Raw genomic sequence first — 16,006 nt, forward strand, 5'->3', positions numbered from 1 at the left:
TTTATGTTGTAATTTTTCTTTTTTCTTTAGGGTGAACCGTACCACGATGTGCTCCACAGCGTCCTGGAACTATACTGTAATGGGCAAAATCAGTTTTTACGTTCTGTGTATTTGTTGGAATGTGCCTGTGTTCAGTGAACCTCTTCGGGGGATGTGTTTTGAAGAGTTGTTTTCCTGACCCCCCCCCTTCCCGCCCTTCCTAATGCTATTATCTCATCTCATCGTCATCCGCTTATCCGGGGTCGGGTCGCGGGGGGAGCAGCTCAAGCAGGGGGCCCCAGACTTCCCTTTCCCGGGCCACATTGACCAGCTCTGACGGGGGGATCCCGAGGCGTTCCCAGGCCAGTGTTGAGATAAAATCTCTCCACCTAGTCCTGGGTCTTCCCCGAGGTCTCCTCCCCTCTGGACGTGCCTGAAACACCTCCCAAGGGAGGCGCCCAGTGGGCATCCTTACCAGATGCCCGAACCACCTCAGCTGACTCCTTTCTAAGTAAAGGAGCAGCGGCTCTAATCCGAGTTCCTCACGGATGGCTGAGCTTCTCACCCTATCCCTAAGGGAGACGCCAGCCACCCTTCTGAGAAAAGTCATCTCGGCCGCTTGTACCCGCGATCTCGTCCTTTCGGTCATCACCCAGCCCTCATGACCATAGGTGAGGATAGGAACGAAGATCGACCGGTAGATCGAGAGCTTTGCCTTGCGGCTCAGCTCTCTTTTCGTTACAACGGTGCGGTAAAGCGAACGCAATACCGCCCCCGCTTCTCCGATTCTCCGGCCAATCTCACGCTCCATAGTACCCTCACTCGCGAACAAGACCCCGAGGTACTTGAACTCCTTCACTTGGGCTAAGGACTCATTTCCTACCCGGAGTAAGCAATCCACCGGTTTCCTGCTAAGAGTCATGGCCTCAGATTTAGCGGTGCTGATCCTCATCCCAGCCGCTTCACACTCGGCCGCCAGCCGATCCAGTGAGTGCTGAAGGTCACAGGCCGATGATCCAATGAGGACCACATCATCTGCAAAAAGCAGTGACGAGATCCTCAGACCACCGAACTGCAACCCCTCCCCACCACCAATACGCCTCGATATCCTGTCCATGTATATCACAAACAGGATTAGTGACAAGGCGCAGCCCTGGCGGAGACCAGCACCCACTGAGAACGAAATTGACTGGCTGCCGAAGACGCGAACACAGCTCTCGCTTTGGGAGTACAGAGATTGGATGGCCCTGAGGAGAGACCCCCTTACCCCATACTCCCGCAGCACCTCCCACAGTTTCTCCCGGGGGACCCGGTCATCCGCCTTCTCCAGATCCACAAAACACATGTAGACCGGATGGGCATACTCCCAGGCCCCCTCCAGGATCCTTGCGAGAGTGAAGAGCTGGTCCGTAGTTCCACGTCCAGGGCAAAAACCGCATTGTTCCTCTTCAATCTGAGGTTCGACAATCGGCCGAAGCCTCCTTTCAGCACCTCGGAATAGACTTTACCAGGGAGGCTGAGAAGTGTGATACCCCGGTAATTGGCACACACTCTCTGGTCCCCCTTTTTGAACAGGGGAACCACCACCCCGGTTTGCCATTCCTTTGGCACTGTACCCGACTCCCATGCAATGTTGAATAGGCGTGTCAACCATGACAGCCCCTCAACACCCAGAGCCTTTAGCATTTCTGGCTGAATCTCATCAATCCCTGGGGCTTTGCCACTGCGGAGATGTTTGACTACCTCAGTGACCTCCACCAGGGAAATTGCGACGAAACACCACCAACCTCGAGCTCTGCCTCCAACATAGAGGGCGTGTTATTTGCATTCAGGAGTTCCTCAGTGTTCCTTCCAACGTCCGACGACCTCCTCAGTTGAGGTCAACAGAGTCCCATCCTTACTGTACACAGCTTGGATGGTTCCCTGTTTCCCCCTCCTGAGGTGCCGGATAGTCTTCCAGAAACACTTTGGTGACCACCGAAAGCCCTTCTCCATGGCCTCTCCGAACTTCTCCCACACCCGCTGCTTAGCCTCCGACACGGCAGCAGCTGCAGCCCTTCGAACCTGTCGGTACCCTGCAACCGAGTCAGAAGCCCTCCAGGATATCATATCCCGGAAGGCCTCCTTCTTCAATCGGACGGCTTCCCTGACCACCGGTGTCCACCATGGTGTCCGAGGGTCACCGCCCATTGAGGAGCCTAAGACCCTGAAGCCACAGCTAGCCGCCGCTAGCTGCAGGACTCAGGGTCCATTCAGGGTCTCCAAGAAGGCAGAGTACTCTGAACTGCTGTTTGGTGCATACGCACAAACAACAGTCAGAGTTTTCCCCCCTACAACCCTTAGGCGTAGGGAGGCGACCCTCTCGTCTACCGGGGTAAACTCCAACACCGCGGCGCTCAGCCGGGGATTTATGAGTATCCCCACACCCGCCCGGCTCCTCACGCCCTTGGCAACTCCGGAGAAGAATAGAGTCCAACCCCTATCCAGGAGTACGTTACCCGAGCTGAGACTGTGCGTGGAGGTAAGCCCCACCAGATCTAACTGATAGCGCTCCACCTCCCTCACAAGCTCCGGTTCCATTCCCCACAGCGAGGTGACGTTCCACGTCCCCAGAGCCAGCTTCTGCCGCCCGGGTCTGGTCCGTCGAGACCCCTGACCTTCGCTGCCACCCATGTGGCTGCGCACCCGACCCTAACGGGTCTTCCCACAGGTGGGGGGCCCATGGGATGAAGAGAGGGGGGGTGCCACGTAGTTTGTTCGGGCTGTCAAACGTGAACAAAAGGGATGGCAAACCCGGCCACCAGGCGCTAGCCATCGAGCCCTCCGTCTGGGCCTGGCTCCTGACGGGGGCCCCGGGCTTCCTCCGGGCCGGGTCACATCTCCTCTTCTTCTGTTATTCATTGAGGTTTTTGAACCATTCTTAGTCCGGCCCCTCACCTGAGACCACTCTGCCATGAGAGACCCTACCAGGAGCACAAGGCTCCAGACAACACAGCCCTCAGGTTCACAGGGACACGCAAACCTCTCCACCACGATAAGGTGACGGTTCCAGGAGAGGTAATGCTATTAATAAATTTGAATTACACAACACCTTTCCATACATGTAGAGTTCAGGAGTCCTCTTTCTCCGGGACTTCCTTTCATCCTGGACATTAGGGGCTTGGGTCAAACAAACTCGCCACTAGACTAACCTTCACGTTTAGGCCAACGACGAATATCCTTTTTTGTTTATTTGTTTACGTACAAGATCTTCCAACGCTCATGCAACCGTGCAACAAAGATGACTTCCTGCTCTAACCGCAAACAGACACACACTCATGCACACCGTGGACCTTTCTGTGGTTCACTTGTTATTAAGTACATATATATTTAGGTTGTCAATAGTTCACTGATTGGTTGGACCACAGACTGGTGCGATTACTCAGACCTCTCCTTGTGATTTGAAAATGATCGTTTCGAACATATATTTAGATGAAATGTATATGGATTAAAAAATGCTTTAAAAATAGGCAGATGTGGAGAGATCCTTGTTCTTGTTTATTTATCATCGGTCTAGTAGCAACAGAAGACCCAATGGAGCACATCTTCTTTCAGATGTGTGTGTGTCTTTGTGTGTGACAACATATACACACAAAATGTACACACACAACATATGCAGACTTACATATACACATGACATGTACACCCACAACATAAACACACAACATGTACACACACAACGTAGGCCGGCCCACTGACTCGTGAGGGACAAGGTACCGGTGTGTTGAGAGTAGGCTTTCCGTTGTGTGTTTGTTTGGACGATGACAACAATGTTAGGCCGCTTATGAGATCTAAAAGAGGTGATGGAGAAATCGACACTATTGTGTGAGTGAAGCAACAAAAAGTTAGGTTTATTTGTTGTGAACACATGCACAAACATGTACGCACACACTGTTTAAAACGGTGTGAAGGGACCTTAACAGGTTGCAAGTAATGGCCAGGTCCACAGCTTATTTTCAAAAAAGTCTAAATTGCCCTGCCTGAACTTCTCCTTTTTTCTCTCGCTCGCGCGCGCGTTCAACCTCCCCTTCACCACACTTCTGCCCATCTTCTCTTTAAATCGGTGTGCCTTCAGCTGTGTTCTGTTACTTGTCGCTGTCTCAGGACCTGTAACCATGCGTGCTCTTGCCCTCCTGCTGTGTGTCTTTGGATCCACGCTGGTTTCATTGACCATGGCCAACAGTAAGTTAACTGACTCACTCACATCTGTGTCACCTAACAAGGTTACACTAATTAACTTAACATTAGCAAATGCAGTTTAAAGGTTTTACTGATGTTATTAACCTTTAGCCTTCCTTATGTTTAGTAGCCTAATCATTTATTAATGGTGTTCCTGTTTACTAAGGTATTGGTGTATACATTATTTAATCGGGTTAGTAAGGACCCTAACCCATGTGCTATTGCTTTAATATAATGCTTATTACTGCATTAACTAATCCTATTGAATGTACCCTTATTCTAAAGTTGTGCCACATATTGATGTTATGTTGAGTTGTTTATCTTTAACATTTACATGTTTACTGTTCTCAGGTGGAAATGGTACCGACGGTTGCTGCTTCAATTATTACGAAAGAAAGGTGCAATTCACTAAAATCCGAAGCTACGAGTTGACGGATGGACGCTGTTCAAAGCCCGCCGTAATGTAAGCGTAGCTTTTACCAAATACCATTTAATGAGTTTAATTTGCATCACAATGATGACTACAGCATATTAACACAGATTTAACTCATAAGAATGACTGTAATGTCCTTTCTGTGACAGTTTGCAGACCAAGAGAAATGTCCGGATCTGCGTGGACCCTGAAGCCGCCTGGGTCCAGAGTGTGATGACACGACTGGATCAGCTCAACTTCTCAGGCCGCTGTTAATGGAACCTGCTGGAAATCAGCTTTATACGGAGTCAGGCCCGCTTTAAATTGTAACGTTGTTAACTTTAATACTTTCCTGTATAATAAAAAAATACACGATGGACGATAACGTTTTTTTTTTTTATTGCTGCCCTTAGCGCTGGAAGTAGAACCATGCTTAATGTGTTCAACAGGGGGAAGATAGACAGGAATACATTGTGTTTTTTTGAACTTATATTTGTTATAGTTTATATAATTTCTTGCATATGTTTTCTTTTACTTATCTATTATTTTATTTTATTGTATGACAATGTTTATATGTGAAGCACTTTGAGTCTGCCTTGTGTATGAAAAGTGCTATATAAATAAAGTTGCCTTGCCTTGCCTTGCCTAGAAGCTACCTTTTGAAGTTAGTATGGGTATCCTGGCTGCAACCAGGCCTAATGTTGCCTGTATAGTATTTACTAATTAATGCTATTAAGCTTTACATTTTGGGGATTTGGTGCAATAAGTGCTATCCTCTAATCCTAATAAACTATAGGCCTATACGAATACAGTGTTTTGGAAGCCTTATTTTGTCTTCAGTATAAAACCTTTTCCCTGTTGGATATTTCAGAAGATTACATCACATTTGTTGTAATTATAATAAAAGTAGTTGTAAATACCTAAAAATACATTAATACATTTATCAGACAAAATAAAACGTGACTTTAGTCACCTGCAAAAAAAAAACTTCAAAGTTGTGAATATAGAATATAATTATATAGTATATATAGCATGTTTCATGTCGGTGATCCAAGCATTTAAAGAGCCAGTGAGTCCACTGTCCACTGGAATTCGAGCACCATGTGATTAAAAAATGTTTTTCGGGCTGAGAGTTTTAGGGAAGAGGGGGTCATGACATGGTACGACCCATGCCAAGTGGGTGCTGTTGCCTCTTGGTCGTGAGGTCTATAGAAAAATATTTTGAGCTCTTGGAGCAAATAATAGTGGTCATGACTGTCTCTCTCATTTGGACTCGATCAAACTCGCCACTAGACTAACCTTCACGTTCAGGCCAACAACGAATACCCTTTTTTGTTTATTTGTTTATGTACAAGATCTTCCAACGCTCATGCAACCGTGCCACAAAGATGACTTCCTGCCCCAACCGCACACAAACACACACACTCATGCACACCGTGGACCTTTCTGTGGTTCACTTGTTATTAAGTTCAAAACAGTGTTCCTGTCACTGACTAACTACAAGTGTCTGTTCTACAGAAGCAATCTTGGTGAATACACATATTTAGTAGCCTCGTCCTTGTACAACCGTGTTTCATCTCATTGAGTATGGTGAATAAACATTTAAACATTGACGCGGTGATATTTAGGTTGTCAATAGTTTGGATCACAGACTGGTGCGATTACTCAGACCTCTCCTTGTGATTTGAAAATGATCGATTAGAACATATATTTAGATGAAATGTATATGGATTCAAAAATGCTTTAAAAATAGGCAGATGTGGAGAGATTCTTGTCCTTGTTCTTGTTTATTTATCATCGGTCTAGTAGCAACAGAAGACACAATGGAGCACATCTTCTTTCAGATGTGTGTGTCTTCGTGTGTGACAACATATACACACAAAATGTATACACAAAACATATACACACAACATATGCAGATGACATATACACATGACCAGGGCCGTTGCACCAAATCCTGGGCCCTGTATACAAGAGGTATTGATGGGCCCCCCCCCGAATTCCCCCTACCAGCCCCCTGCGCTGAATTGTTGACGGGGGTGGGGGGGGGGGGGGGGGGTAGGAGACGTGGCCGTGTGCGACTCCTAACACTATGGGCTGGTGGATAATTCAAATAAAATTTTTTATTTTTTTTGCCATGGGCCCCCCCACGACTGCCTCACTTTCCCCCGCAGTCCGTCGGCCCTGCACATGACATGTAGACCCACAACACAAACACACGACATGTACACACACAACGTAGGCCGGCCCACTGACTCGCGAGGGACAAGGTACCGGACCCCCCCCACAATCGACACAATTGCGTATTGTGTGAGTTAAGCAACAAAAAGTTTGCTTTATTTGTTGCGAACACATGCACAAACATGTCCACACGCACTGTTTCAAATGGTGTGAAGGGACCTTAACAGGTTGCAAGTAATGGCCAGGTCCACAACTTATTATCAAAAAAGTCTAAATTGTCCTGCCTTAGAACTTCTCCTTTTTCCTCTCTGTCTGTCTGTGTTTCTCTTTCTCTCTCTCTCTCTCTCTCTCTCTCTCACGCATAACATTTCCCTTTCACTCGTCACACACCCTCACACTCTGCTCCACCTCACCCTCACCCCCACCACATTTCCGCCCATCTTCTCTTTAAATCAGTGTCCTTCAGCTGTGTTCCGCTATTGTCGCCGTCTCAGGACCTGTAACCATGCGTGCTCTTGCCCTCCTCCTCCTGTGCATCTTTGGATCCACGCTGGTTTCATTGACCGTGGCCAACTGTAAGTTAACTGACTCACATCTGTGTCACCTAACAAGGTTACACTAATTAACTTAACATTAGCAAATGCAGTTTAAAGGTTTTACTGATGTTATTAACCTTTAGCCTTCCTTATGTTTAGTAGCTTAATTATTTATTAATGGTGTTCCTGTTTACTAAGGTATTGGTGTATACATTATTTAATCGGGTTAGTAAGGACCCTAACCCATGTGCTATTGCTTTAATATAATGCTTATTACTGCATTAACTAATCCTATTGAATGTACCCTTATTCTAAATTTGTCCCACATATTGATGTTATGTTGAGTTGTTTATCTTTAACATTAACATGTTCTCTGTTCTCAGATGGAATTGGTCCAGATAGTTGCTGTTTCGATTATTACGAAAGAAAGGTGCAATTCACTAAAATCCGAAACTACGAGTTCACGGATGGACGCTGTTCAAAGCCCGCCGTTATGTAAGCGTAGCCTTGACCAAATACCATTTAATGAGTTTAATTTGCATCACAATGATGACTACAGCATATTAACCCAGTATGACCTCATAAGAATGACTGTAATGTCCTTTCTGTGACAGTTTGCAGACCATAGGCAATGTCCGGATCTGCGTGGACCCTGAAGCCGCCTGGGTCCAGAGTGCGATGACACGACTGGATCAGCGCAACTTCTAACTTCCGCTGTTAATGGAACCTGCTGGAAATCAGCTTTATACTGAGTCAGGCCCGCTTTAAATTGTAACGTTGTTAACTTTAATACTTTCCTGTATAATAAAAAATACACGATGGACGATAATGTTTTTTTTTCTATTGCTGCCCTTAACGCTGGAAGTAGAACCATGCTTAATGTGTTCCACAGGGGGAAGATAGACAAGATAGACGATGGGTTTTTGAACTTATATTTGTTATAGAAGCTACCTTTTGAAGTTAGTATGGGTATCCTGGCTGCAACCAGGCCTAATGTTGCCTGTATAGTATTTACTAATTAATGCTATTAAGTTTTAAATTTTTTGGGATTTGGTGCAATAAGTGCTATCCTCTAAAAAACTATAGGCCTATACGAATACAGTGTTTTGGAAGCTTTATTTTGTCTTGTCTGGATATTTCAGAAGATTACATCACATTTTTTGTAAATATATTGAAAGTAGTTGTAAATACCTAAAAATACATTGATACATTTAATAAACAAAATAAAAGGTGACTTTAGTAAAAAAAAAAAAATCATGTCGGTGATCCAAGCATTTAAAGAGCCAGTGAGCCCACTGTTTCAGATGGAATTCGCACTATATGGTTAAAAAATGTTTTTCGGGCTGTGAGTTTTAGGGAAGAGGGGGTCATGACATGGTACGACCCATACCAAGTGGGTGCTGTTGCCTCTTGGTCGTGACGTCTATAGAAAAATATTTCGAGCTTGTGGAGCAAATAATAGTGGTCATGACTGTCTCTCTCATTTGGACTCGATCTTGACTTGTAATCAAACCTCTTTGGACGCCTTCAAGCCCTGGTCTTGGACTCGACAAACATGGTATTGACTACAGCTCTGCAAGAAAGAAGGACCCATGATGCCACCACAGAAGCAAATCAACCGCTTTGCTTCAGCCACTCAATGTGCTATCGCCCGGTGTAACAAAGAAAAATAACTCATCCGACGGAGCGATTGCGATGTTTATAAGTAGTGACTCTGTCTACGCTTTAAGCAAGTGCATGTTTCTGCACGTGAACGACTTCATGGACGTCTCTACCTTTCCGCTGCTGCATGGTGCAGAAAATATGCAACAGCCACCCCTGGTGTCACACTTTATGATGGTAACAATACGGTGTGAAACCGGGCCGCAAAAATAAAAGCAAATAGATGGGGACAGGTGGTTTAGCACGTTAAAGCTAGGGTAGGCAATTTGGAGAAACCAGCCAGAGTAAGTAACTCCCCCAAAACACATGACTATCTCGCAAGCTTTAGCAATAGGCCTATGTTGCCTTGTGGAAGACTCCGTCATCCGCAATGAGGGCAGAAACAGGAACAGTGAGCGCAGGTAGGTAGGCTACTTAGACGGACAGGTGAGGTGAGCCATCTAATTATTTCATTCGGCCTAATTAAATAATTGAATGGGTTTATTACATGCCTGCTACAGCTCACAGCAGGCATGTAATAATACCATAATTTGAATTTAAATTGCTTTTGGCTGAGCATTTATGATTGATTGCTGTGAGGATGTCAATTAAACTTCACCGATATTTCTAAAATAAGTTTCCTGCTCTTACTTTACTGCTGCAATCTTACATGGTGGTGAATCAAGCACAGGTGTAGCATGCTGTGGTTGGCTGGTGGAACCTAGTTCCTATACCCCTGAGACCCAGAACTGAAGAAGAACCCTTCGGTCCTCGTTATTGGGGTGATTGAAAGGACCATTTCAAAGGGTCTGTGGTCGTCTCTGAGAGTAGGCTTTCTGTGTGGTTTGTATGGACGATGAAAACAATGTTAAGTTGTAATATAGAACTGTCTATATTGAATACCGAGGTGTACATATTCTCCATTGGCACTTTCTGCTCGTCATTGATGCTGATAAGATCTAGAGGAGGTGATGGAAATGTACATGGCAGGAAATTGAGCAAGGCCTAAAGGATGTGTAAGCCAGGGCAAATGCTTATCGTGTGAAGCGACAAAAAGTGGTTTATTTGTTTTGCGAACACACACGCACACACACACACACACACACACACACACACACACACACACACACACACACACACACACACACACACACACACACTTCTTTAAATGGTGTGAAAAGAAACCTCCATAAACAGGCCAGTTTCAGAGCTAAAGGAAAATACTTTAAAAAAACGTCAAAATGTCCTGTCTTTGAACTTCTTCATACGTATGTATGTATGTATGTATGTATGTATGTATGTATGTATGTATGTATGTATGTATGGATGGATGGATGCATGGATGTGTGTATATAAAAAAAAAAAAACGACACAGAACGGTTTTAAGGTTTTAAAGAGTGACCCATTTTTGTTTGTTTGTTTTATGCTGCCGACCAACTGCTGCCGTATTTTGTATCTTACCTCAAAAGAAAAATAATTAGTTTTTATTATTTTGCACTCCTTCCCACCAGCGACCATCAGTCCATCCAACCTTTTGCACACCTGCCTATTACATTCGTGCCTCGCAATCCACGAAATGTCCCCGATGATGCAACTATGTCATCTTAAGTGTGTGTGTGTGCGTGTGTGTTTGTGTTTGTGCGCACGCGTGTATGTGTGTGTGTGTGTCCGTCTGTGAAAGTGTGTGAACATGACATAATTTAAAGAGTCTCTCATTGATATAGTGAGCTTGCTGTTCGGTTACTGATTGCGACAAAAGGGGGCACTGAAATTAATCAAGCTATTGAATTAATGTCCCATGACTGAGCAGGCCTACTGCACATGCTTGTCCCTACAGAACCATCAACAGTCAAAGAACCTTGTAATGCAGACAGGAAGTCCAGGGGCGGGACCTTCCAGTGCCCCTTATTGTACCCCCATGCACTCTTGACAGGTGTTTGGAAACGACCATTTCAAGGCGTTTGTGGTCGTCTCTGAGAGTAGGCTTTCATTGTGTGGTTTGTATGGACGATGACAACAATGTTGGACCATGTCCCACTTGAAGTGTAATATAGAACTGTTTTTATTTAATAAAGAGATGTACATATTCCACATTGGAACTTCGTCACGTCGTCATTGTTGCTGAGGCGATCTAAAGGTGATCGAGGAATCGAGCAAGGCCTAAAGTCTTTGTACACCAGGGCAATTGCTTATTGTGAGTGAAGCGACAAAGTGTTAATTGTTGCGTACACATGCACAAATGTTTACACACACACACTGTTTCAAACGGTGTGAACGAAACCTTAACGGGTTGGAACTGATGGCAAGGTCCACAACTAAAAGAAAATACTTTCAATGACTTTTCTCTCCTTCAACTTTGACAGCACGGGGCTCTCTCTGGGCAGTGGCAGTTCACAGGATTCCCCTTCTGAAGGATGAATTCATTCGTTATCAAACAGGAGAACAACAACCCAGAATCGAACATCTCCAAAACATGGAGGTACTAAAGAATCCACCAACTGCCATTCGCTATATTGTTTAACACTTGGATTAAAGAGTTAAATATGGAGACTGGTATTCAATATGGAGTCTGTTGATTCAGAGTACTGTACTCACCATGGAGTAGAAGCTGGTTAAATTATACATCATCTGTTGGAATGTGAAAGGAATTTGGCAGGAGCGGTTTTGATAGTTTTGATAACAAGAAACGTTTGGTCATTTTGACAATAACCAAGCACAACTTTTGTTTAATAAACATCATGTTTAATTGAAGTGTTGAGTACTTTGTCACATTGGCCGTTGCTTATTATGTTCAGTAACAGGAAAGGCAATGTAATATGTGCATAGCTAGGCTATTGCCTTCTTGCAGGTGGCAGTCTCGGATTGGTCGATTCTCATTACATTTAGAGTTCACAGCAGATACCAATTTAGTTTGAGATTTGTTCAATGCAAACACAACACATGCAAATAAAGAGCTAGCACTGAGAGAAGGAAGATACTGTCTTCTCATGATTCAAAATGCGATTAATTACAAATCACTGCAAATCAAGTCTTTTAGTGGCGTACTTGTAGCTGGGTGTTGGGGTTAGAGCTCTCTAGTGGTGGACTTGTAGCTGGGTGTTGGGGTTAGAGCGCTCTAGTGGTGGACTTGTAGCTGGGTGTTGGGGTTAGAGCGCTCTAGTGGTGGACTTGTAGCTGGGTGTTGGGGTTAGAGCGCTCTAGTGGTGGACTTGTAGCTGGGTGTTGGGGTTAGAGCGCTCTAGTGGTGGACTTGTAGCTGGGTGTTGGCGTTAGAGCTCTACTTTAGCGGTGGACTTGAAGCTGTCTTGAAGCTGTTGGTTGATGTTCCTGGCAGCTCGGATGGCCGTCTTCATGGCTGTTTCAATCCAGGCATGAGTGAAGCCGGTGTGTTCCCCGGCGAAATGAACTCTGCCCTGTGACCGGAAGAGCTCCAAGGCGATCTCGGTATGCTGGTAGGGAGTGAAGATGGCAAAGGCGCCCAGGCTGTAGGGGTCAGCGGTCCACTTCTTCACCACCACCCCCGTGCACAGGTCCCGGACCTTCTCCCCGTGGATCAGCGCCAGGTCGTTCAGGGCCACCTCCTTCAGCTCCTCATCCCCCAGGCCCTGGAAGAGCAGAGAGTCGTCGGACCAGGTGTAGGAGGCCAGCAGCACGCCGACGTCCGGGTTCTTAGGGAAGCTGTGGCTGGGGTAGTAGATGAAGCGAGAGGGACGGTCTGTGATGCTCTTCCCCCCCTTGATGCCATCAGCCTCCCAGAACTTTTTGCTGAAGGTGAGGATGATCTTGGTGGAGCTGTCGTAGTGAACGCTGCTCAGTGCGTGCCTCTTACTGTTGGTGAGAGGCGGGACAAAGTCTATGAAGCGGGCCGCCTTGGCTGTGGTCGTGACGAGGACTGCCTCCGCAGACACCTTGGTCCAGTCTGATTCTTTACCCTTCTGGTAGTATACATCAACGCCAGTGTCTGACTGGTTGATTTGTTTGACCTTGGAGTTCAGCTGGGCGGGGTTAAGCAGGACGCGATGCAAGGCTTGTGGGAGACGATCTGAGCCATCCACCACCTCGGAATAACTGGAAGGCCAATATATATGCATGAATGGGTGAATGCGGACTGTAAAAACTGGCAGTTATGAATGACTTGGTGCAGACTGTTTAGTGTGGAATGAGTGAGCAGGGACTGACTCAGTGTGGTCGTTGATAGCTGCTTGTTCGTAGAGCATCTCAGTCAGGGCAGTGTACATCCAGCCGTTCTCATTCAGCAGGTCTCCTATCATCTTTACCTCCTCAGAATTCAGGTTAGCCACTTGTTCCAAATAACCCTGAATGAAATGTGTACACACACCGCACATACACGCACAGTTACATTGTCAATGAGGCATGAATAAATTATTATTACATTTCTGACACAAATGTTTGATATTTATACTTCATATTTACCTGCACAGAATACTGGTCATATTTCTTAATGGCAGCCTCACATCCTTGATTTTTCACTGCGTCTTTTACCTACACACGCACACACACACACACACACACACACACACACACACACACACACACACACACACACACACACACACACACACACACACACACACACACACACTCTGTAACCACATCATGATGTCAAAGGTATCTATGGTTTTGGCAGCCATTTGAAGGCGTGGTGGGCTACAAACCGTCTGCAAGGCCTGATCCAGCAGCTGGTCAGCCGACAGCTGTTGGGGGGTGTTGTATTTGAGGAGGGCGGGTTTTTTGTCTGCCCTGTACGTCTTCACAAGCTGCCCATTGACAAGGTAGAAGGTGTTGGGGTCATCCATCACAAACTTACTCAACCGCACACCCAGCCGCTGGGCGCAGGAACGCACAATCCTAGAGAGAGAGAGAGAGAGAAAAATTACTGAATGACGCAGACAGAGAGAGACAGAAAGAGAGATATAGAGCAAGAGGGGCTGGTGTAGGACCACCTAACTTACTGGTGGAAGCTGGGGATCCTCATGGCTCCCAGTTCAGCATACCAGCCGTCTGTCGGGTGTCTGTAGGTCTCCACCCTTCCCCCCACCCTCCCGCTAGCCTCTAGCAGCGTCACCTACACACGCACACAAACACACACACACACATACACACATGCTAACTCCATACACATAAACACATATATATGGACTTTTAACGCCGATCTCTGACTGCCTACAAGGTCATTGCTGCTGACCCCCCCCCCCCAATCATCCTCCCACAGGCATGCACCCCTAAATAAATGTTTTTGTCTTCTCTCCCTGTGAGTCGGATCATTAAACAACAGCCCACCCATCAGTGCCCATATTGTACCACCGTGTTCAGCAGCCGATGTGGGGACCCCATGTGGAGCCTTGGGCCCTGAGACCTGCTAACCTGGTGTCCCGCGCCCTGCAGCAGTTGGGCAGCGGTCAGGCCGGCCATGCCGGCGCCCACGATGACCACGTGCCGAGGGCTCTGGGCAGGGAGAAGGCCATGGCTACTGATGTGCAGAAGATCCTGGTAGTCCTTGTCCACCAAACAGTCCTTGAGCTGGTCCTTGAAGCTGCGGAGGTCCTCCGTGGCTCCCAGTGGCCAGGACACACAGGCCAGCAACACCACAACTACTGCTGCACATTTAAACACTTCAGAGTTCCTATTGGCTGGAACTACCCTGAGCCCAACCAATCAAAGCAGAGCCTTGAAAGGATAATGAATGCAATGTATAAATGTATTCCATAAATCCATCAAATGGTAAACTATTCATACTTGGAGCTTCCCACTTCAACCGTGTATATCTCGAGTTCACAAGTTCAAGAAAACCATTTGTTAACCATTTAGGATCTTTAAGTTTTAGGTTCAACTTTATTGCCCCCCCGGTGAAATTTGTCGATTTTCAATGACAAAATATTCTCATCAAAAATCTACATTTCATTAATTCAATTGTTATCATTTTGATGTTTATTATAGGCAAGTCACGGCAACTTTATTTATTCAGCGTTATTAATACACAAGGCAGACTCAAAGTGCTTCACATAAAAACATTGTCATACAATAAAATAAATAATAGATAAGTAAAAAGAAAACATAATGCAAAAATTGAGTAAAATGGATGAAAATCAAAAAAAGCATTTTAGAAAGTACAATGTATTTAAGATCAGATCAACAGTCTCTCTGGTACCCACGTCGGGACTCCAACCCGACCTAAAGGAACTTGGTCCTTTCTCTGGGACTCCACCCCGGATTATATGACTCTTACCCAGACAGAACTCGGGTCTCAAACCCTTCAAAGTTATACCCACGTCGGGACTCCAACCCGACCTAAAGGAACTTGGTCCTTTCACTGGGACTCCAACACAGATTCTGGGACTCCAACCCGGATTCTAGCACTCTAACCCAGACAGAACTCGGGTTTCAAACCCTTTTTCTTTTCAACAGTCTCTCTGATATATGATCAAGTATCTCTCATATAGTCCAAAATAAAGAGTTGGTGTTGCAAATTGGGGTTCAGACTAAATAAGTTTTGGTTTGTTCTTGAGTGGATGGCTCGGGTTCCCAAAGTGTTCAACAAGTTCGACAATGACTGTCATTGTGGTTTTAGGATGACAACCAGAGAATCTGCCTGATTAATACCAGACCAACGGCCACAAGAACACATTTAAGGTCATATTTGTCTTTTCTTGAGTTCAGACAGATGTTTCCAGTGTGTACTCACCTGTTTTCCAGAGGGCCATGGATGCTGTCGTCTCTGAGATGGATACTGTGGGGATAAGAGTTTTTTCAATCAGCTGAAAGAGTGAGACCTTACATTTGAGCATTAAAACAGGGTACCTACCTTCAATGTCAAAACCGTCAATCTGACTGTTTAACGATGGAGCAAAGCTTTTATATAACAGTCCTTCACATGATCATCACGTGATTGCGAGGGAAGGTGAAATTCTTGGGAATAGGTGTATAGGATTTGAATCAACATGTTTGCTATTGTTGCAGATTGTGCAACCTATATCCTATTTCTTCACTGCTTCTATCATACTCTGCGATTTTCTGCACT

At 45.7% G+C, this 16,006-nt stretch overlaps 3 protein-coding genes across 4 annotated transcripts; 2 read left to right on the top strand and 1 right to left on the bottom strand.

Annotated features, from left to right (window-relative positions):
• Positions 1 to 3,956: 3,956 nt before the first annotated feature.
• On the top strand, positions 3,957 to 8,149 carry LOC132475949 (monocyte chemotactic protein 1B-like). The gene is made up of 4 exons (XM_060077359.1): positions 3,957 to 4,086; positions 7,250 to 7,365; positions 7,710 to 7,821; positions 7,941 to 8,149. Exons 2-4 carry the CDS (start codon positions 7,296 to 7,298, stop codon positions 8,032 to 8,034), a joined length of 276 nt encoding a protein of 91 aa, XP_059933342.1. The 5' UTR covers positions 3,957 to 4,086; positions 7,250 to 7,295; the 3' UTR covers positions 8,035 to 8,149.
• Positions 4,030 to 4,994, top strand: LOC132475943 (eotaxin-like). The gene is made up of 3 exons (XM_060077352.1): positions 4,030 to 4,200; positions 4,549 to 4,660; positions 4,780 to 4,994. Exons 1-3 carry the CDS (start codon positions 4,134 to 4,136, stop codon positions 4,883 to 4,885), a joined length of 285 nt encoding a protein of 94 aa, XP_059933335.1. The 5' UTR covers positions 4,030 to 4,133; the 3' UTR covers positions 4,886 to 4,994.
• Positions 8,150 to 11,462: 3,313 nt separating the features above from the next.
• On the bottom strand, positions 11,463 to 16,006 carry LOC132475912 (L-amino-acid oxidase-like). 2 transcript variants are annotated; one of them, XM_060077301.1, is made up of 7 exons: positions 15,671 to 16,006; positions 14,353 to 14,582; positions 13,941 to 14,053; positions 13,644 to 13,836; positions 13,402 to 13,470; positions 13,147 to 13,283; positions 11,463 to 13,035 (listed from the first exon to the last, which is right to left on the bottom strand). In XM_060077301.1, the coding sequence occupies exons 1-7, from the start codon at positions 15,771 to 15,773 to the stop codon at positions 12,237 to 12,239; spliced, it is 1,644 nt and encodes a 547-aa protein (XP_059933284.1). In that variant the 5' UTR covers positions 15,774 to 16,006; the 3' UTR covers positions 11,463 to 12,236. The 2 variants fall into 2 exon arrangements, with proteins under 2 accessions (XP_059933284.1, XP_059933283.1); XM_060077300.1 differs by having other exon boundaries at positions 14,353 to 14,585; positions 15,671 to 16,005.

The sequence above is a fragment of the Gadus macrocephalus genome, chromosome 17, assembly GCF_031168955.1.
Source record: "Gadus macrocephalus chromosome 17, ASM3116895v1".
NCBI lineage: Eukaryota > Metazoa > Chordata > Actinopteri > Gadiformes > Gadidae > Gadus > Gadus macrocephalus.